This window comes from Chenopodium album, chromosome 1 (assembly GCF_948465745.1).
Source record: "Chenopodium album chromosome 1, dcCheAlbu1.1, whole genome shotgun sequence".
NCBI lineage: Eukaryota > Viridiplantae > Streptophyta > Magnoliopsida > Caryophyllales > Amaranthaceae > Chenopodium > Chenopodium album.
Window position 1 is genome coordinate 82,915,297 of NC_137834.1, and position 21,899 is coordinate 82,937,195.

The 21,899-nt window shown below is 35.8% G+C and overlaps 1 protein-coding gene and 1 pseudogene across 2 annotated transcripts; one reads left to right on the plus strand and one right to left on the minus strand.

Moving 5' to 3' along the window:
• Positions 1-7,226: 7,226 nt before the first annotated feature.
• LOC145558790 (putative 4-hydroxy-4-methyl-2-oxoglutarate aldolase 3 pseudogene) lies at positions 7,227-8,011 on the plus strand (annotated as a pseudogene).
• Positions 8,012-8,696: 685 nt separating this feature from the next.
• On the minus strand, positions 8,697-21,363 carry LOC145558772 (uncharacterized). 2 transcript variants are annotated; one of them, XM_081620117.1, is made up of 15 exons: positions 21,053-21,363; positions 20,838-20,972; positions 20,226-20,355; positions 19,152-19,219; positions 18,120-18,179; positions 15,002-15,205; positions 14,415-14,543; positions 12,541-13,206; positions 12,162-12,354; positions 11,868-12,061; positions 11,244-11,348; positions 10,915-11,057; positions 9,621-9,899; positions 9,225-9,513; positions 8,697-9,134 (listed from the first exon to the last, which is right to left on the minus strand). In XM_081620117.1, the coding sequence occupies exons 1-14, from the start codon at positions 21,263-21,265 to the stop codon at positions 9,249-9,251; spliced, it is 2,784 nt and encodes a 927-aa protein (XP_081476243.1). In that variant the 5' UTR covers positions 21,266-21,363; the 3' UTR covers positions 8,697-9,134; positions 9,225-9,248. The 2 variants fall into 2 exon arrangements, with proteins under 2 accessions (XP_081476243.1, XP_081476237.1); XM_081620111.1 differs by having other exon boundaries at positions 8,697-9,513.
• Between the last annotated feature and the right edge of the window lie 536 nt (positions 21,364-21,899).

Here is a 21,899-nt window from a genome sequence, read left to right on the forward strand (position 1 = left end):
CGGTGTAGAAAAGTATTAATATTTTAGGGGATACATCTCAGGGTCATATAATGCTGTTTGGAACCATATATGATCATTATTTGTTGTCATAAATGTTCGAAGTAGGCTTGAGTTAATGAAATCCGTGCAAATTGTAAGCCGATAATTAAATTGGACTCCCGAAGGATATTAGGGACCATGGTAAACATTTCAGCAATATTATTTCCGGGCGAAAAAAGACTAAAAATTCCAAAATTAAAGGCTAATATCCACACTTTTTGAAAAATTTTGGAGGTTTCGGAGCCCGGTATCGAAAAGCCTTGAGATTCTAAGGAATACATCTCGGGGTCATGTAATGTCATTTGGAACCATATATGATCACTATTTTTTATCATAAATGTTTGTGGTAGGCTTAAGTTAATGAAATCGGTGCAATTTTTAAACCAATAAATTGGCTGTTTAAAGGCAAATTGGAAGGTTCCACCCACCCAATTGGACTACCGGAGGGTATTACAGACAATGGTAAACATTTTGGCAATTTTTATTTTCGAGGGAAAAAAGTCAAAAAAATGCAAAATTAAAGACTAATATCAACGCATTTTGCGAAATTTTGAACGTTTCGGGACTCGGTGTCGAAATTTTTTGAAATTCCATCCAGGGAATACATCTTGATGTCATATAATGCCGTTTAGAACCATATATGATTATTATATGCTGTCATAAATGTTCGTGGTAGCCTTGAGTTAATGAAACCGGTGCAAGTTGTAAAATTGGTAACTTTGTCGTTTAAAGGAAAATTGGATGGTTCCACCCACCCAATGGAACTCCCGGCGGGTATTAGGGATCATGGTAAATATTTCGTCAATTTTTATTTTCGGGCGAAAAAAGTAAAAAAATTCCAAAATTGAAGGTTAATATCCACGCTTTTTGAGAAATTTTGGAGATTTCAGGGCCTGTTTTTAAGCCTTTAGATTTTAGGGGATACATCTCGGGGTCATATAATGTCGTTTGGAACCATATATGATCATTATATGTTTTTATAAATTGTTCGTGGTAGGCTTGAATTAATGAAATCGGTGCAAGTTATAAATCAATAAATTGGTCGTTTAAAGGAAAATTGGATGGTTCCACCTATCCAATTGGACTCTGGGAGGGTATTATGGACCATGGTAAACATTTCGGCAATTTTTATTTCCAGGCGAAAAAAAATATATAATTCAAAAATTGAAGGCTGATATCCACGCTTTTTGAGAAATTTGGAGTCTTCGGGGACCTGTGTCTAAAAGTCTTGAAATTCTAGAGAATACATCTCGGGGTCATGTAATGTCGTTTGGAACCATATATGATCATTATTTGTTGTCATAAATGGTCGTGGTAGGCTTGAGTTAATGAAATCGGTGCAAGTTGTAAACCGGTAAATTGGTCGTTTACAGGAAATTGGATGGTTCCACCCACCCAATTGGACTCCCAGAGGTTATTAGGGATTGTGGTAAAAATTTCGGAAAATTTTATTTCTGTGCGAAAAAAGTCAAAAATTTCTAAAATTGATAGCTAATATCCATGTTTTTTTAGAAATTTCGAAGGTTTTAGGGTCTGGTGTCAAAAAGAAATGAGATTTTAGGGAATACATCTCGGGGTCATATAATGCCGTTTGGAGCCATAAATGATCATTATATGTTGTCATAAATGTTCATGGTAGGCTTGAGTTAATGAAATCGGTGCAAGTTGTAAACCGGTAAATTGGTCGTTCAAAGGCAAATTGGATGGTTTTACCCACCCAATTAGACTCTTGGAGGGTATTAGGGACCATGGTAAAAATTTCGGCAATTTTTATTTCCGAGTGAAAAAAAGTCAAAAAATTCCAAAATTGAAGACTAATATCCACGCTTTTTAAGAAATTTTGGAAGTTTCGGGGCTAGGTGTCGAAAAGACTTGAGATTTTTGGAAATACATCTCGGGGTTATATTATGCCGTTTGGAATCATATATGATCATTGTAAGTTGTCATAAATGTTTGTGGTAGGCTTGAATTAATAAAATCGGTGCAAGTTATAAATCGGTAAATTGGTCGTGTAAAGGCAAATTGGATGGTTCCACCCACCCAATTGGACTCCCAGAGGGTATTAGGGACCGTGGGAAACATTTCGTCAATTTTTATTTCCGGGCGAAAAAAAGTCAAAAAATCCAAAAATTCCACGCTTTTAGAGAAATTTTGGAGGTTTGGGGCCCGATGTCAAAAAGGCTTGAGATTTTAGGGGATGCATCTCGGAGTCATATAATGTCTTTTGGACAATATATGATCATTATATTTTGTCATAAATGTTCGTGGTAAGCTTGAACTAATGAAATCGGTGCAAGTAGTAAATCGGTAAATTGGTCGTTTAAAGGCAAATTGGATGGTTCCACCCAACCAACTGGACTCCCAGAGGATATAAGGGACCATGGTAAATATTTCGGCATTTTTATTTCCGGGCAATAAAAAGTCGAAAAATTCCAAAATTGAAATCTACGCTTTTTGATAAATTTGGGATGTTTCGAGGCTCGGTGTCGAAAAGTTTTGAGATTTAAAGGAATACATCTCGAGGTCATATAATGTCGTTTGGAACCATATATGATCATTATATGTTGTCATAAATGTTCGTAGTAGGCTTAAGTTAATTTAATCGGTGCAAAATCGATAAATTGGCCGTTTAAAGGCAAATAGGATGGTTCCACTTTCACCCACCCAATTGGACTCCCAGAGGGTATTAGCTAGGGACCATGGTAAACATTTTGAATTTTTATTTCCGGGCGAAGAAAAGTAAAAAATGTCCAAAATTAAAGGCTAATATCCACGTTTTTTAAGAAATTTTGGAGGTTTCGGGGCCCGGTGTTGATAATGTTGGGGTCAATAATGTCGTTTGGAACCATATATATGATCATTATATGTTATCATAAATGTTTGAGTTAGGCTTTAGTTAATTAATGAAATCGGCGCAAGTTGTAAACCGGTAAATTGGTCGTTTAAAGGCAAATTGGATGGTTCTACCCACCTAATTGGACTCCCGGAGGGTATTAGAGACCATGGTAAATAATGGTAAACATTTCGGCAATTTTTACTTCTGGGCGAAAAAAAAGTCAAAAACTTCAAAAATTGAAGGCTATATCCACGCTTTTTGAAATTTTTTGGAGTCTTCGAGCCCGGTGTCGAAAAGTCTTGAAATTCTAAGGAATCATCTCGGGATCATATAATGTCGTTTGGAACCATATATGATCATTATTTGTTGTCATAAATGTTCGTGGTAGGCTTAAATTAATGAAATCGATGTAAGTTGTAAACCGGTAAATTGGTCGTTTAAAGGCAAATTGGATGGTTCCACCCATCCAATTGGACTCCCGGTGGGTATTTGGGACCATGGTAAACATTTCGGCAATTTTTATTTTTGGGCGAAAAAAAAGTAAAAAAATTCCAAAATTGAAGGCTAATATCCACGCTTTTTGGGAAATTTCGAATGTTTCGGGGCCTGGTGTCGAAAAGCATTGAGATTTTAGGGGATACATCCCAGGGTCATATAATGTCGTTTGGATCCATATATGATCATTATATGTTGTCATAAATGTTCGTAGTAAGCTTGAGTTAATGAAATCGGTGCAAGTTGTAAACCGGTAAATTGGTCGTTTAAAGGCAATTGGATGGTTCCACCCAGCCAATTGAACACCCGGAGGATATTAGGGACCATGGTAAACATTTCGGCAATTTTTATTTTCAAGTGAAAAAAAGTCAAAAAAAATTCCAAAATTGAAGGCTAATAAAATCCACGCTTTTTGAGAAATTTTGGAGATTTCAGGTAAAGCTAGCTGTCAATTCGGGTAAATGGGTGAGGTTTGGATCGGTAAGAGTGGGTCGGGTCGGGTCAATTCGGGTTAATTCCATAACCTATGCGGGTTGGGTTTGGTTGGGTCATGCTTGAGTTTGGTGACTCGGGTCACGTCGGGTCATACTTCTTATCGAGTTTTGGTCGGGTTTTTGTTAGGTTAATAACAGGTCGGGTTACATTCAGGTCGGGTGAACAATAGGTCGGGTTTAATTCGGGTTCGGGTTTTCACGAGTTAAAACGGGTTAGGGTGATTCACGGGTTCGAGTCAGGTTCGGTTCAAGTCAATAATTTGCATGTTAGAATATGGTCAGGTCATTCTCGGATTTCAGTCGGGTTCAGTTCAAGTCAAAAATTTGCGGGTTATAATCAGGTCGAGTCATTTCCAAGTCGGGTCATTCTTGAGTTTTAGTCGAGTTTGGTTCAAGTCAATAATTTGCGGGTTATAATCAGGTTAGGTTATTTCCAAGTCGGGTCATTCTCGGAGTCAAGTCGGGTTATGTTGAAGTAAAAAATTTGCAGGTTACAATCAGGTTCGGTCGTTTTTAAGTTCGGTCATATTCGAGTTCAACTAACTATAAATAAATAATTATCATTTTATCAAGCTAATCATTTCCTTTGACTATAATATATATGGCAATATACTAGGGAATTATAGTCTATAATTTAGAAAGATAATTACCGTACAACAAATATATACTGTATTTAACTCTTAAATTTGAGGATGATGCTTCTTTCTTTTGCTGGCCTGGACCGACTTGGTATCCCTCGACAAAATTCTTTGATCAACAATAATAAGGTGGTCTAAATTGCATTTAAGGTGATTTGAAATCGGGTCAGGAACAATTTGGGTTGAATTTAGGTCAGGTTATTAACAAGCCGTGTTGATTTTGAGTCGGCTTAGTAATAGATTGGGTAGAATTTTTGGGTCGGGTTAGTAATAGGTCTGGTAAAATTCGGGTCGGGTCAATAACAAGTCGGGTTGAATTAGGGTCAGGTCAATAACAAGTCAGGTTGATTTCGGGTCAGTTTTGTAACAGGTTGGGTTAAATCGGGTCGGGTTAGGAACGGGTCGGGTTGAATTCGGGTCAGGTTAGTAATAAGTCGGGTTAATTCGGGTTTTGATGGGTTAAAACGGGTTTGGGTCAATTTCGGTTCAAGGCGGGTTCGGTTCAGGTCAATAATTTACGGGTTACATTTGGGTCGGGTCATCTCCAGGTCAGTTCATGTTCGGGTTCGGGTCTCACATACTCGGGTCAACTCGGGTCTTGGGTTGGTTTTAGGTCGGTCTGGTCGGATTTGGATCACCATTTTTTCGGGTTCAGATGGGTCGGTTAATAATCAGGTTTGAGTCGATATTTCGGGTCGGGTCAACTTCTGACAGCTTTAGTTTCAACCATGTTTGATTTTTACCAAAAAAGACAAAGAAATAAAAGCAACAACAAAAACAAAAAAACAAATAAACTACTACTAATTTCTTAGCTAATCCGACGGCCTAGGGATCATCCTCGGAATTACCACTAGGTATGTATGTAGGCATAAGATTAATGGCTAAAGAATTTGTTGGAAAGAGATCAAATTCAATTAACCCAAATTCCCAAAATCAAGTAATACTAATACTGTATGTCTAATAAAAAAAATATATACTTTTTTTTTTTTTTTTGAGGGAAAAAAAATATATACTTTGTATATCGAATCTTTTTTTTTTATAAGAAATTACGTTTAGATATTATTATAATTAATATATTATTAGCTTTCAAAAAAAAAAATTAATATATTATTATAATACATTATCATTTTTAGAAAATAATATTTATATTAATACTAAGAATCTATTTTTTCTATCATAAGTATATTTATTGTCTATATCTTTTGTCAATGAAAAAAGATTATATAGAAACATTAAAGTAGGAATAATTTTATTTTATTTTATTAGAAATGGTTTTTTTTTTTTTGGAATGAATGACGCGTCATTCTCGGTGTCTGTTTTAGTATTATGTAATTAATTGATTGATTGATTCGGTGACGACAATGATTAAACATTTGGACAACAAGCACAATTGTATCTTCTAATTAGATGATCAAATCAAGGATAATAACGTATCACTTTAGTCAGCATTCTCAGCAACTTCTAAAACGGCAAAGATATGATTCAACTATTACCTAATTAATTAGGAAAATTTGCAAATTGCAGCCATTTAAAATTTTTTTTGCAAATTGCAGCCCAAAATTTCGTATAAATTGTAAATTGCAGTCCCATTCAATTTTTTCATCGGTTTACATGTTAAAAAAAATCTTCGGTTAAGGTTTTAGGGGTCAATTTAGTCCTTAGGGACCCGAATTGAGCTCGGAATTAGCAAAAAAAAATAGTGTAAGTGTCTCATATTTACAGTTTTTCACAAATCGATACATTTTTGTTACGCAAAACGAGATATTTACGTTATTTTTTTGCTATATCCGAGCTCAATTCGAGTCGTTAAGGGCTAAAATGGCCCCTAAAACCATAATCGAATATTTTTCAACTTGTCAACCGATGAAAAAGTTAAATCGGGCTGCAATTTACAATTTATATGAACTTTTGGGCTGCAATTTGCAAAATAAATTTTAAATGGCTGCAATTTGCAAAATACGAACTTTAAATGGCTGCAATTTACAAATTTTCCAAGTAATTACGTACAATTTACAATTTAAATAAAAACACAAGCTGTCAACTTCCATTGTAATTCATACTCCCTCCGTCCCCGAATGATAGTCACTTTTGGGTGAAAATCACGGGAATTAAGGAGAAATAAATAAAGTACATGGGAACTAAAACCCAATTATTTGCAAAACAAAAAGAAGAGAGACAAACTAATTGTCATTATAAAGGGAGACAACTCATTCAATTAAGGCACAAGTACAAAGGCAAATATGAGGGTATTTTGGGAAACACATATAATACATCCAAAAAAATGAGGGTATATTGGTCATTTTGTGTTATTGTATGAGACCTAAAATTGTGAAATATGACTAATATTTTGGATGTCCAAAAATGAAAATAGTGACTATCATTCGGGAACGGAGGGAGTATTACATTTAATACTAATACTGTAATAATACAGTAATACTCTTTCCCTTCTAAGATCGAATTATCCCTAAACTCCATTGTTATACTCTACATCACTTTTCTTTCGACTCTTATAAAACTCGTCAAATCAAATAAGTCAAAAGTTAATCTAAAATTCATCTCGAGAAAGTCTTCTCTCAATACTAAATTCCCGGTACTTGGCTACCTAACAAGTGGCATATTAAGCTCAACATGTGATATATTTGCTAACATCACTCTTTGTCCTCAGTCCTCACTCTTATCTCCTTAACCACAATAATCAACAAAATAGGCACATAAATCAACAAAACCAATAATTATATTGTGTGGTGCAACTTTTTTTTCTCCTAAAACAACTCCGCTACACTACACGTCTCTATTACCACAAATCCAACAACTATCACTAACAAACTTTCTCAAAAAAAAACCCAAAACACTCTTCAAATACAAAAAAATAATGGTAGCAACAACAGACATTTGTGATGCAAATTCAAGCCTCCTTTCAACAGGAGAACTTAAGGTTTTACTACCACTCTTCAAACCTTACGGCCGACGACGGGCCTTTAATGGGCCCGTCGTAACGGTCAAGGTATTCGAGGACAACGTCTTGGTCCGGGCCTTGTTAGAGTCCAAGGCCCACCAAGGGAAGGTCTTGGTGGTGGATGGTGGGGGAAGCATAAGGTGTGCACTTTTGGGTGGGAATTTGGGCCAAATAGCCCAAGATAATGGTTGGGCTGGGATTGTTGTGAATGGTTGTGTTAGAGATGTTGATGAGATAGATGCTTGTGATATTGGGGTTTGGGCTTTAGGGACAAGCCCAGTTAAGTCTCATAAAAAGGGTGTTGGAGAAAAGCATGGTTCTGTTCATTTTGCTGGAGCTGTGATTAATGATGGTGATTGGTTGTGGGCTGATAATGATGGTATTTTGATTTCCAAGCATCAACTCTCTACCACTTCTTGAGAGGTTGTTCATTGTTGTGATCCTAGCTAGCGGCTGCGTAATGAGTTTATGACTCGGTTGCAATCGATGTATGGGAAATCTTATTGGAACCATTTTGATGTTTACTTGCAATAATATGTGAAATTATTGGTTAGCAATATGAGTATTGTAGGATAAAGGCACATTTTTTTTTTTTTATTATTATTTTTTTTATTAGTGGTGACTGTTTTTTTTTTTTTTAAATGGGATTACGGTTTCTATATGATATCTTAAGCATATTTTAAAACGGCCACCAAAACTTGTTCATTTGCCAAAACGCTACCATCCATCTTCATTGTTAGGGTTGTGACTGAATATCACAAAAGTACTTGAAGATTAAAAAATTCAAGAGAGACAACTATTACTTATAATGTAGACGGCGAGATGCAAAATTTGATCATCATGTGTAACTTCAGTGTAAGAAAAAGTTCATAACAAAATTAAATGGAAATCAGAATATTACACATTAAGTTTAAGATAATAGAATTATCCTCATAAACTATAGATAATATGAGAAATCAAATCTGATTCATGCGGCTTCAACTTACGAGGCACCAGCCTCACTGCCAAGACGTAGTTCCAGAGGCACAAGCACCCTCGTCCTACTAACATGACCGTCTACATGCATAGCCCGATGTTTCTAATATGGATGCGTAGAAAAGCTATTAATGGCTTAATGCCTCAAGGTTGCTGGAACAAGTGTACAATGTACCCAATTTAACACTAGGCGTAATGTAATGAATTTGAAACAATTACTTTTTATCTCCGTTACACTAGATTTAGCTATCCTCAAAAAAATGTACTTGTATTAAAAGAGAAACGCTGTATTTGTTGAGCATGTAAAAACATAGAATGATGCCAGACCTGCTGTATTCGTTCAGATACCTTATAAAGAAAACCTAAAAAAAAAAAAGAAAGAAAGAAAGAGGGAAACACTATACAGAAGAGCAAAACTGCAGAGTATTGCATTTCCTATGAGTAGCTGATAAACCAAATTAAATCACAAAATTTTCCTATTCTACTATGCTGGATACTGGAAGTACAATGGACATGTCGGATACTAACTCTTTCAAAGCCAGCAAATGAAGTAAACCAGTCGGTTCTCCCACAAACCCAGCAAATGACAATGAAATGGCAGTAAGCCACTAATCCAACTTTCATGCATCTTCCATTCTCACCTGACAGTTTCCACTTCTAGGTAACGTAAATTAGTGGTGATCATACTCCGTTAACCCAGCCTAAACAGAAAAGAGAACCAACATACACCATACTCGAATTCACATCTTTTGATGATCTATCAGAGCATATGGTTTGGAACTATAAAATACCTCATTGACAATTGAAAATCCTTTCTATCTTCTTCTCTTACGACCCTTTCCAAGCTGCCCAGACTTAAAATTATGTTCTTGCTCCTGAAGAAAAGCTCTTGCCTTACCATAATTTTCTGCTCTCTCCTCGTCCAGTCGTTGCTTCTCTTTCATCTTCACCTCTTGGAGGAAGTAATTATCTTTCCTCAACTCACTAACAGCTCCCCTGCGTTCTTTTTTCAGAAGTCTCTTCATCTTCTTATTCTCAGCTCGAACACGATCAGGGTCATAATCCCTACCCTTTACGAAACTGCCAAAAAAAAAATGTTATTGCCTACTATATAAAAGAAACGATATCAATCATAACCATAACGCAGAAGTAAAAAAAAAAAAAAAAAAAAAAAAAAAAGGCATTACTTCTCCTCAAACTTGGGGTTCAGTAATTTAATAGGCACAGGCTTCTGCTTCCGCATCTGAAGTGGTTGTCGGAGTTTGTGATATTCCTCGACTTTCGTTGTTATGAGCTCGCCTACATCTCGTAATTTCTCTTGCAAAACACCAGGCATATTTTGTTGATCAGCAACTTTAACCATCAATGCTGATACAGGCAAAAATATTTCAGGGAAGGCTTTAAGTTCTCCATAGACATTTACAAATCCCCTGAGGGTCTCCACCACTGAGACAAGCACACTGGCCCTGCAATTTTATATCAAACACTCAATTAACTAACATCAAAAACCAAGATAAAGAGTAAGGGAAACAATGTATGAATACGGTCACAACTAAAGATGCAATTACATCACAACGCAAAAAAGAGCAGTATAAATATTTCACAGTAACATAATGTTATAAAAATGAGTTGTATGCGATGCAGTTTCTTTGTGGTGTTGAATAACATAACTAGCATTGAGGCTTTACATTTAATCCAAATTACTCGGTAAAACAGCCAACCTTTAATCAAAATGACCAAAGTACCTTAGTACCCTAAAACATCCCCTCCCTCTCCTTACCTCCCCCATTAATTTGCAGTGTGTAGTTTTTTGGTGGTGTTGAATAACACAACTAGAATTGGAGCTTTACATTTAATCCAAAATACTCAGTAAAGGAGCCAACCTTTAATCAAAATGACCAAAGTACCTTAGTACCCTACAGCCTCCCTCCTCTCTCTTACGGTCTTACCTCCCCCAAAAATTTGAAGAACTACCTGGAGCTTAGAATACAAATTCTTTAATCTATTTTTATCTGCCGGCAAATATTTTCTCCCTCTACCCATCATGGATTCTACTATTATTAGTCCCCCGCCCTCCCTTTTTCACACCATTAAAGGAGTGGGAAAAAAGGGGAAGAGTGAATGCAGGGGGGAGTGGCCAACATCATACTTCTATCCTACACATTTCAGCTAGTTGCAAAACACATTTTCGACACCTATAAGCTAATTCATACATGTAACCTACATCCTAGATGTTTCTCTCCTTTTTTTTTGAGGGACTTAGACTGCAGGTGACGAATGGAGTTCATTTTATCCAGGGAAAAATATATATCATGTGCAAATTTGTCAAACAGCTAGTCACTAAAGCATATAAACTTGTTGATTGAGCAAAATAAGATTAACAGAAAGAATGCGATGGAGTAATTATTGTGCATTGAAAGAATAAAAGCTCTCCGGCTAGTGCTGGAAATTCAAACAAGCATACTTGTAAACTACACTAACCTGAAACCTTGACTGTTGAAAAAGGAGGAATCTTCAGGCAACTTCATTATCTTCAAGAAGTCCAGAGGCTTAATGTCCTTTATATTTTCTTCTATGCGCAACAATGGCACGGGTGCTTTGAACTCTAGAAGATGTTGATACATCTGAATTATAAAAACAACAGGATACGTCAGTTCATCTAAGTTGTCAAGAATGATCAAAACAATGAAAAGAGACACTTTAATAAATAACATGCTAACAGACAAGTAGCATCATCTTATCTGTTCCAAACCATGTGCAACAGTTTCTTAGTGATTGTTAATTTGGGAGCAGTAGCAAAAATCATTTACCTGAGAGTCCTTGATGCCTTTAGGATCTTTATCTATAGCTGCAACTAGTAAAGCCTTGAGAAACATTAAAGCTTCAGGAAAGTACTTCTTATTGTCTTTAGTCACCTGCAGAAAGAACTCAAATCATCAACACCCAAAAGTTGTAAAGTCTTGTAAGTGGCCACAACTGATGACATATAACAAGTCAACACTTCACAGATAGTACATGAGACCATGATAAAGGCATCATATGAGTTTGTACAAGTTCAAATAGCTTTTCCTATGATATTCTTCCACTACTCTTGAAGTCCCTCTATACTATTTGTAGTGTCAGATATAGCAATGAAAGTTAACCATCTAACAACAAAAAGTCACAAAAGCCTTATCATGAACTGAAAAGTGGTAGCAAAGAAAACATATATTTGACAAACAAATTTACAACAAAATGAGTAGTGGCTTGCAAAATAAGCAAATCCAATGTACAGAAGACAATACAATCCTCCAATCTTGTCTTTTAACATCAGATGATTGGTAATGATTTTTTTTTTTTTTTTTTTTTTTTTTTTGGAAATGATTGGTAATGATTTAAAAACATAATAAATATAGGTACACTGTAGTGCATATATGTGGATGAACATAACCTACCAAGTAAATTATGGAACATAAGAAAGACCCGATTGCAGCATCGCGGACAGACAGAACAGGACAACGTGTCAAATATTCACACATTAACAAAGAAGCTGGTGTCATGACAGCATGACGGAAGTCAGAGCATGGATATATCATGGACCAAAGTCTCAATAGAAGCAAGGTCTTCAGGGAAGGCCAGGAGCTTTTCTCTGCATATGTTTAAAAAAGAAAAGAGAAAAGGCAACTTCATTAATCTTTTTCAAGACGCCCAAAAGAAGGACTAAAAACAGGTATGTGGTTAATTAAAACCTGGGTCTTTGATATCCTCAGTGAATTTTGTACGAGTCCGTAAAATCCGTTCACGAGCACATATTGCTGAAAAATATGGAATTTCTGTGCTCATCTCCATCAATGGTTTGACTAGTAAGTTCAATAATTGAAAGTTTAATGGATTTTGGTTTGGTAATGTAGCAAAGTACTGCAGGAGAAGCCCATAGAACACCTGAAAAAAAAAATAATAAATAAAGCGCCACCAGCATTTCAAGTAAGCATCCTAAAAAAATAAAAAACCAATTCACAATAAAAGAAGAGTTTAAATTCTTGATATATTTCCAAATCCATCACATGTTGGTTCAAAAGCAATGCAACAAGCTAGACAGCTCGAATGAAAAATCCCAGATATTCTTACTTGCATTTTCTTCCTATTTTCGGCAGCAAGACGAATTGGATTACATTTGCGGATCCTCATAATTGCTTCAATAATATCTTCATTTGAATGATCTTGAAACAGTGCATATAAATCCTCCATACTCCCTGGAGCATCAATTGTAAAAGGAAGTTCCTTTTTAAGCCTTGAACTCTGTGCCACACCTACATTCAGCATAGCAGTTTTCTTTTGCTCCTTTCTGTCAGGATTGACAAGCCTCTCATTCTTTTTGTCCTTTCTCTCTTCCTGTGTTTTATCATCTTCTCCTTCCTCTTCTTCATCTGACTCGTCCTCCTCATCAAGATCAGTACCAAGATCATCCTCACTCTGTTCCCAGTCCTTCAATGTTTCTCCCTTTCCGTCATCCTCCTCATTGTCAGTCCCTTCTTCATCATCTTCACTCTCGTCTGAATCATCAGAACACCCACTATCTTCATCCCCAGTATCCTCTGAAACATTCTTTTCCATAATTTCATCAACCCATCCCTTTTTATTAAGTGGCTTGTCATCAACAGTGAATGAGTCACCAAGGTCATCACCAGAAACATGACTTTGTTTGTTAGCAGAATGCTTGACATCATCTTCAGAATCATCATCATCCTCTTCACTGGTATCATCAGTAGCACGCATCCTATCCAGCCTCTCTTGCTATAAGACAAAAAGAGTTAGAATAGCCAATCTTAATAGCAATTATCAATTTATCATCACCTAAATAATACCATTCAGTCCTGTCATTGGCAAATAATTAGACGGATCTTAATTTTTACAAATCCTTTACATAGTATCCATGTCATTCTTCCCAAGCACAGGTTCATGGAAAGTGAAATTATTGACAATGTCATAGACAATAGAATTATAGACATTTACGCTACATATTTACACACCCAAGAATTAAAAAAGAATATGAGATCAAAGTAATCAATAGCAAACAGCATCTCCAACATAGAAAATAAAAGTAAATAAACTGTTCCCTCACTGTAGAATGAAATTGTACCAGATTTACACTTTGTTATTTCAATGCTGTTCATAGACATTTGCATGTTAAGCGCCCCTTAACAATTACTCTATAATAGGCTACAACAAGTGGGTAAAAAGACAATAAGGGTAGTTAAAGGATAAAAATTCTTTCGACAAAACTAGAATACTTCCTCCATTTTTTTTAGTTGGCATGTTTTGACTTTTGACACTATACACATTCTACTTTGACTAGCTTTTGCGATATATATAGTTATGATAAATCTAGGATCTTCTTGGAATCAAATCAATGTATATTTTCATAATATCAACTTTTTATAATTTTTACTTATTTAGTTAGAGATATTCATCGTTGAACTTGTGCGTTGGCAAACATGTAAACGAAACATGTCAACTAAAAATAGAGGAGATAGTATAGATTAAATGTGTATCATAACATGTACTCTCTCCATTACTTTAAAATCTTTACATTCAAAATTCTTGTGAGAAAAAAATAGTCAAAGCGTAAAGATCAAAAAGTGACAGAGGGAATAAGATTTTTCAAATAGGATAATAATAGTGAGGATCAAGAATCTACAAATCGATAACTTTCCCCCAAAATGATGAAAGTCAATTACAATACAAAATAATAAATAAATATAGAAAATAGAATAAAATAAACTGCTTTTAACAGTGAGTAGCGCATTTCATATAAAATGGACCGATAAAATCACCATTTTGCCAACTAATATTGGCAAGCGAAGCAATAACAGTCCATTCGTGCCAAAAAACTTGCCACTTTGAAATCTGTGGCTCAAATCACAGGTTCTAAAATGTATAAACTACTATAAACATTGTAAAAATGGAGGGAACTAAACTGCGTAAACTACATGTAAACGTACCTCAAGTCGCTCTAGCCGTTCTTTCTCCTCTTCAGCTATCTCTTCTGGTGTCTTAGTCCTATCTGACGGGCGAGCACGCATCTCGAATGCCATCTCGCTTACCAATTTATCATAAATATCAGGTTCATCCTATATAAACACAGCAGAAATAGATTTCATGTCTTACTGAGTACAAAGCCTGAAAAATTCCAACATAAGGACCAAACAATCTCTTGTTCACTCTCCCATTTAAGTATTTTTAGGGAAGGATGCTTATTAACCAAAATATCACTTCAAACACAAAGCACATATACTATTGACATTCCATAAGTGCAAAACAAGAACAACCAGTCTCAAAAATTTTTAAAAAATAAATTAAATGATAAAATACGATAAAGCCCAACAAAATGGCATTTGGGTAAACAATCAGATAAAGAAATGGTAGTACTGCATAGCTTTAGTAACACAGCCAATCACTTAATATATAAGACGAACAGCTAAATCAACATGTACTTGTAACAGGATCTTTTATTTAGTTAAGAAAGAAAGAAAACAAACAAGAAAGGGAATAACAAAAGATGCTTCAAACAACAGAACCAAGATAGTACCTGCTTGGAAACATCAGAAACTGATGTAACCTCTTTATTTTTTAAATCTTTTGAAAAGTTTGGATTCACAAGAGCCTTCAAAGCATTCATCTTGCTTGGTTGAGTAAGAGATGATAAAGCATCTGATTGAACTAATAATTCAAAATCTTTGTCCAATTGATCAACCAGCTTCTCATTTTCTTCTTTTTCCCTCGCTTTTTGTTCCTGGTAGACAGAACAAAGTTGTTAATATTCAGCAATCATAGGAAGATCCTTCAGAACCAGAAATAGACCAAAGGTAACTCATAATAAACTCAAAGGTAAGGATACTACACTATCTAAAAAGAAATTGAAACTCTCTGAAATAGTTAACTAGGTTTAGTTTATGTGCTCTCAGCAAAAGAATACACATTAGCTCCCAGGTTCATCCTGTCATGATCCATGAGTTCTGCTGGAAAACTTTACCTTGGCTTTATCAAAGAAATTGAAAAGAACATGGTAAAAGCAACAGGAAATGAATTCTGGTTTGACATCGTTGCACTACAATCGAATTTTCACTTTAAAATAAAATAACACCGACAATCCCAAAGCTAAATTTATGAGAACCATAGATTATGAGATCTAGCATGTCCCCATAAATCTCAGCAATTTGGACTGCACCTTGTGCATCTGACAAGTCCGAGTACTATTCACCAATTCCATGCATCAAGTAAACCATCATTTTATTGTCATTCCTCTTTCTAAAAAAAAAAAAAAAAGAATCCTGACTTTAAAGTAATTGTGAAGTTATTTTATCCTTGAAAATAAGGGGTGGAGGAAGTGTGATTTATCTTCTTTGACTATCTTCTGTGATTTATCTATTAGGAAAAACATAGTCATGTGAGATCTAGTTAGATTCGTCTTGAAATCTACTTTTCAAATATCAATTTTTTTAGGAAAAATTGACTTTTGCTACCTGTTAAAAACGCGATTTTATTTTTGCTACCTATGAAAACTTTTATTTTATTTTACTACCTATCAAATCCCATTTTTTAAATTTCGCTACCAGTTAACGGAATCCGTTTATAATTCCGTTAGTGAGATCAAGCCACCCTCATTACCACCTTCCGGCCACCACCCCGTCAGCCACAAAAAAAAAAAAAAATAAATAAAATAAGAAAACCAGCCACCCCTCCCCTAACCTGCCACCACTTCCCTCCCCCCCTGCCGGCGACCGGCGCCCAGAAAATCGGCCGTCGTCGTCGCGCACCCCCTCCCTCCCTTTCCCCCACCATACACAGCCCCCTTTCCCTCCCTTTTCCCCACCATACGCAGCCCCCATACCCTTTCCCCGACGTTTCGCTGCCACGACCCCCACCCCGAACCAAATCCACCTTCTTTCCCCTTCCCCTACCGGAATGTCCCCCCACCGAAATCGACATCCCTCCACTTCCCCTCATGCTTTCGGCCTTCCCTAACCCAAAACCACCACCCCAAAACCACTTTAAACGAATTGCATAATTTAGGGTTTTGTCTTGGGTGGTTTTGGGGTGGTGGTTTAGGGTTAGGGAAGGCCGAAAACATGAGGGGAAGGGGAGGGCTATCAATTTCGGTGGGGGAAACGGGGCTAGGGGCGGATTCCGGTGGGGGAAGGGGAAAGGGGGGTGGATTTGGTTCGGGGTGGGGCTCGTGGCAGCGAAACGTCGGGGAAAGGGTAGGGAGCTGCGTAGGGAGGGGGGGTGGGTTCGCGCCGGCGCCGGCCGCCGGCAGGGGGGAGGGATGGGGTGGCTGGTTTTTTTTTTTTAATTTATTATTATTTTTAAAAAAATAAATAAATAACCTTAACGGAATCCTAACCGATTCCGTTAACAGGTAGCAAAACTTTAAAAAAGTGTATATGTTAGGTAGTAAAATAAAATAAAAGTTTTGATAGGTAGCAAAATTGAAATTGAGGTATTTGATAGGTAGCAAAAGTACAATAAAAGCTATTAATAGCCAAAGTAATGCATTTATGCATTGGCAAGCGTTAAACCCTTTATGGTGCAATAAAAAAATAACAAGAGGAAGTATTAACATAGGACATCCGACTTATATCCTATTTTATGTATCTAAATAAGTGACCCAGCTCCATCTATAGTAAGTTTATCCTCCATACGGGATAGAGAATGTGTTATATTATACTAAATCTAGGATTTCTGTCCCAATGTGTTTCAACTAGTAACCCAGCTCTTTATTATGCTAGCTAATCAAGTTAAAAAAGTCCAACAATTAAAGTAATGGTACTGAATACTTAAAGTCAATAATGTAGAGAAATAAGAACAGATGGTTACAAGATGTGAGACATGGTGAGAAATCAAACAACAGCTAATCTTATTCTTATCCCCTTCTATTTGAATATAATAGGTGTATTTAAATTCTATGGTGTATTCTTGTCCACTTCAAACATTTTTTTCTTTAATTAGAAAATTTAGAAGAAGATGGTGTATTACTTATGAGAAACTCAGACATATTATCGAAGTCAGAAACAACTTACTTTAGCCAATAGTTAGTAAGTCAAATGTGCCTATCATTTTTAAAAGGAAGGAACAAACGATTTACATTAAGTATTACTCCCTCCGTTTTTAAATACTTGCTCCATTTCTCCATGCGCGGAGTTTTAGGAGATTTTGGAGAAAATAATAAAATATGGAGGTAGTGGGGTTTGTGGAAGAATAAAAAATTGTAAAAAATCAAAAGTAGTGGAGAGAATTGAAGGAGAGAGAATATGAAATTAATATTGTTAGATCCACTAGGTGAGAGAAATTAATTAAATATTGTCAAAGCTTTCCAAATAGGGAAATGGAGCAAGTACTTAAAAACGGCCGGAAAAGGAAAGTGGAGCAAGTATTTAAAAACGGAGGGAGTATCAACAGATTAGAATAACAGCATCAAATTGTTAACTCAGTAATGTTTTGTATCCACTGCTGAGCAGGTAAGCCTTGTTATATGTTTACAAAGTTGTGACAGCTAATTTGAGAGACAATTAAGACAAATATACCAACTCTAGGCCCCCATCCAACCCCCCCTCCCCCCCCCCCCCCCCCAAAAAAAATAATAATAATAATTATTATTATTATTATTATTATTATAAATAAATAAATAAATAAAAAAAGAACCTCACCTTGAAAAACTTGCTTTTCTGAATGATCTCTTCCATCACCTCCTTCTTACTCTTCACCCTCTGCAATTAGACAATCATATTAGTGTTACAATGTAAGGACTATGCATACTTCAGCTGCTAGAACAATTAAAATAAGTGTACAAACTGTACATGATGTTTGATATAACAATGTTTAAGAACAAAGACGGAAAGGTATGACTGGAGAAAGTCAAGATATGCTACAATTATGCAATAAAGAGACAGTAAACTAAAAAAGAAATTCTTTTTTATATTTTTCTAGCTACGGAACAACATACAAGAAGAAAGACATGCTTGCCAGCATTTATACTCTTAACTCTATCATTCACTACATTTGTATAATAAAGTAATAAAACTTTTAAAGTTCATCTTCTTTACATGACCATATTTCGATATAATCTAAAGGTCCAAAAATAATTTTCCAAACGAGGGGACAAAATCACAGATGCAAGATATATAATGGAATATTGGCATTTTTATTTTTATTTTTTTTGCTTCCAAACTAATTAAATCAGGCGCTAGTAAACATGGAAAGACTTTTTCTCAAGAGTCAAGCCTAAGATTTCAGCCACATGGACTTTCTCTTCAGAGGGATTCAGAACACAAATGCCATTGATTAGTATTACACTGAGTATTTAACTAATCATCTTGACTACTGAGGAGTTCAGGTGAATTGTTGCAGTTTGTTCTCAAATCCATGTTTTTGAAGGTCCCTCTAAACTTTCTTCGTAACACTGGACTACATTAGCTCTCTTCACCAAGGAAGTCAACAAGATAATGTAAACCAGGCCACAACCTGCCCTGTATGGAATACATCAACCAATATCTACTGCTTGTATTAAAGTACATCTAAAGGTAGCAAAGAGCAGTCTTATGTTAATCATTTATGAGATTGAGACAAGCACAGAAAGTAACAGATAATTAATTAGTCTTAAACAGCCTCTACATTCAGGTTCAACCATAACAAGCAGTAAATACACTTTACAAGTTGAGACTTAATAAATATCATCTTACATTTCCCTCCCCTTCGGCTATGTCTGCATCCACTGATTTACGCCCAAGCCTTGAGATGGAAGACCTGTCTAATACACCCAAAAATAAATAGATCAATAAAATATATTAACAGATCATTAAACTCAACCACATTACAGCAACTTCTATAAGTAAAGCAAGAAGAAAACTAAAAAAGCTTCTAATGCAAAGACATTCATCAGCAAAAATGGCCACAATCACATGGTTGGTGTAAGAGCCTTTATCTCATTATTTATAACAAGAAGCATCCAATCACAGAATGGGAATGCAAAAGATGAGAAGTTAAATTACACTATTCAGTATGACTACAATACAAACCAAGCCCTCCATGCTACCAGCCTCTGTGGATTTAGATTCCACTTCCAAGAACTCAAAGCCCTTGCCATCCTCCATGTGCATAATATGCATCATCATATTGAAACTAAGCCAATTCTTTAGCTCTAAGCTATTGTTCAGCATTAGAAGTTATTTAAGTAATTTTCAACAGCTCCATCACTGTAGCCATAACAACAGATTATTTTCACCATTAACGCACAGACCTATCCACTAGACTTCCAAACAAACATTCCCATTCTAACATTGTTACAGAGCATAATTTAATCAAGTCAAGAGGGTTAATGGTACTCGGATAAACTTCCCAATTATAATGGAGAAACTCAAATATGTAATGTAACAGAACTTGCTTCTATTTTTGTGAGTGAGTAAGAATCAGAAAGAAAACTACTTGCCTGCAAGTGCAAAGCAACAGAAGAAAGTCAATATATCTCAGCCTCATAATGAGGGCAATGCTGAGGTATTTATAGTATCAAACAGTTAATGTTGCCATCATGAATCACTTCATATACCAATGGAAAGGAATTCCATCTACCACTGACACGTTTCATTTTACCCTTTTGTGATCTATTATAGCTTCTAAAACTGGAAACTTTTCCTCTCCATTTTCACATATTTACAAACAATCACATAATTGTTCCTAATTCCAATCAGCATTCAGCAATTAACATACATACAATAGAATAAACATTAGAAATAACATTTCAAAACTTCCATCTTTACCTTGACCTGTTTCCTCATCACTATCATATTCCACATCGTCATTGAAGTCATCCCTTAGTCCATCATTGATATCAAGATCATCTTCTTCTTCATCAGATAAATTATACATGTTTGTCTTTTTTATTTTCATCTGTAGGCGAGAAAATTATTTAAAATGAGCAACAAAACCAATGGACTGTCAATTACATCACTGAGTCAATTTTCCAAATTCCAATCAACTCCATTATAACCAAAAATTAGGACACCGATTAGTCGATTACTCAACACTTCCATTCAATTTCTATGTCTAGAGCTTAATGGCTTAACCACCTTCATCAAAGACTTAACTCGTTTAGTTAATTCCCTCCAAATTAACACTTTCCTTCTCTCAGCTACTAATCCGTCAATGATCACTCGACAGAACACATAATTTAACCCTAATTTTAATCAAAAGCATGTCCATCCCCATGTTCAAAATGACCAAACAGTGAATTTTTCAGGCAACAACTAAATCGAACAAGAACCCGAAAACCTCTATACACAAAAACCCGAAAACTTCTATACAAACGATCCCGAATTCATAAGTCATTGCCTAAACAATTAACGCTACATAAAAATACAGTCCATTAATACCTGGCGCTCACGCTGAGAACGCAAAATAGCCTTGTCAAATTCACCAAGAGTATCATTCTGCTCCCCAATTCGCTTATCCACAAAAACCGAAGCTTTCCCGCTTTGTTCATACTCCTTCAACAACGTCTTCTTCCTCTATAATTTCACAAAAACAAAATCAATTCAATTTTTCAATTAAAATCAAACAAATTCAAATGAGAAGATGAATTGTGAACCTTATCAATAGCGCGAGCACGAGCTTGGCCAATACGGCGTTCTTCACCTTTGCGTTTTTTGCCAATAACGTCGAATTTGCGGCGGGACCAAATGGTCTCGAAAGGGTTATCTTTGGGAACTGAATTGAGTTTCATGGATACTTTGTTTACGCCAGATTGCTTTGATTTCTTCTTGTTTTTCTTCTTATTTTCGGTGCCATTATTCTTCGCCATTGTTGAAGGAGGGATTTCAGCAATGGAGTTTTTAGGGTTTATGTTGGGGAAAGGGGTTTATGCGGAGCTGCACATGAGGCAAGTGTATATGAATATGATTCGATACTCGGATTATAAAATTAGGTTGATAAAACTTGTTAGTGAGCCGAACTTGAGTAATTTCAGCTCGTTTTGTGTGTCGATTCGCCACTTCTTAAAGAGCGAAACAACTTCTATGATCAATTAACGTTATAAAAGGTGTAACCTTAACTAAGTAACTCTAAAACACTAACTGAGATAACCCTATAACAATAACGAAGTAATCTATTAACATGGACCAAGTAACCTTTGTTATACTAACAAAGTAATCCTTATGATGGTTGGCGAGAAAATTCATGTTCATCATATTTACAGCTTGTGTGTAAATCAGGAGGCAATTTCATCTTTACAGTTATAATAGTAAGGGTACTATTGTCAGCTTAGACATAACTTGGCAAACGTTGGGCTAACGCTAATCTAACACCAAAACCAGAACTCAGACATAGCTTTCCAAGTTTTCCCTAATTCGAAACCCTTATTTAACACCTATGGCAGTTCGAAACCACTTCTTCCTCCACAGTACCACCACCTATGGCAGTTCAAAATGCCGCCACGG

What these genes read in the sequence shown, in the direction of transcription:
- LOC145558772 (XM_081620117.1), bottom strand. Translation starts at nt 21,265, where the DNA reads ATGGCGAAGAATAATGGCACCGAAAATAAGAAGAAAAACAAGAAGAAA. An exon ending in GTTCTCAGCGTGAGCGCCAG is followed by an intron (nt 20,356 to 20,837) that starts GTATTAATGGAC and finishes TCTCGCCTACAG; the next exon opens with ATGAAAATAAAAAAGACAAA. An exon ending in TGATGAGGAAACAGGTCAAG is followed by an intron (nt 19,220 to 20,225) that starts GTAAAGATGGAA and finishes TGGGTGTATTAG; the next exon opens with ACAGGTCTTCCATCTCAAGG.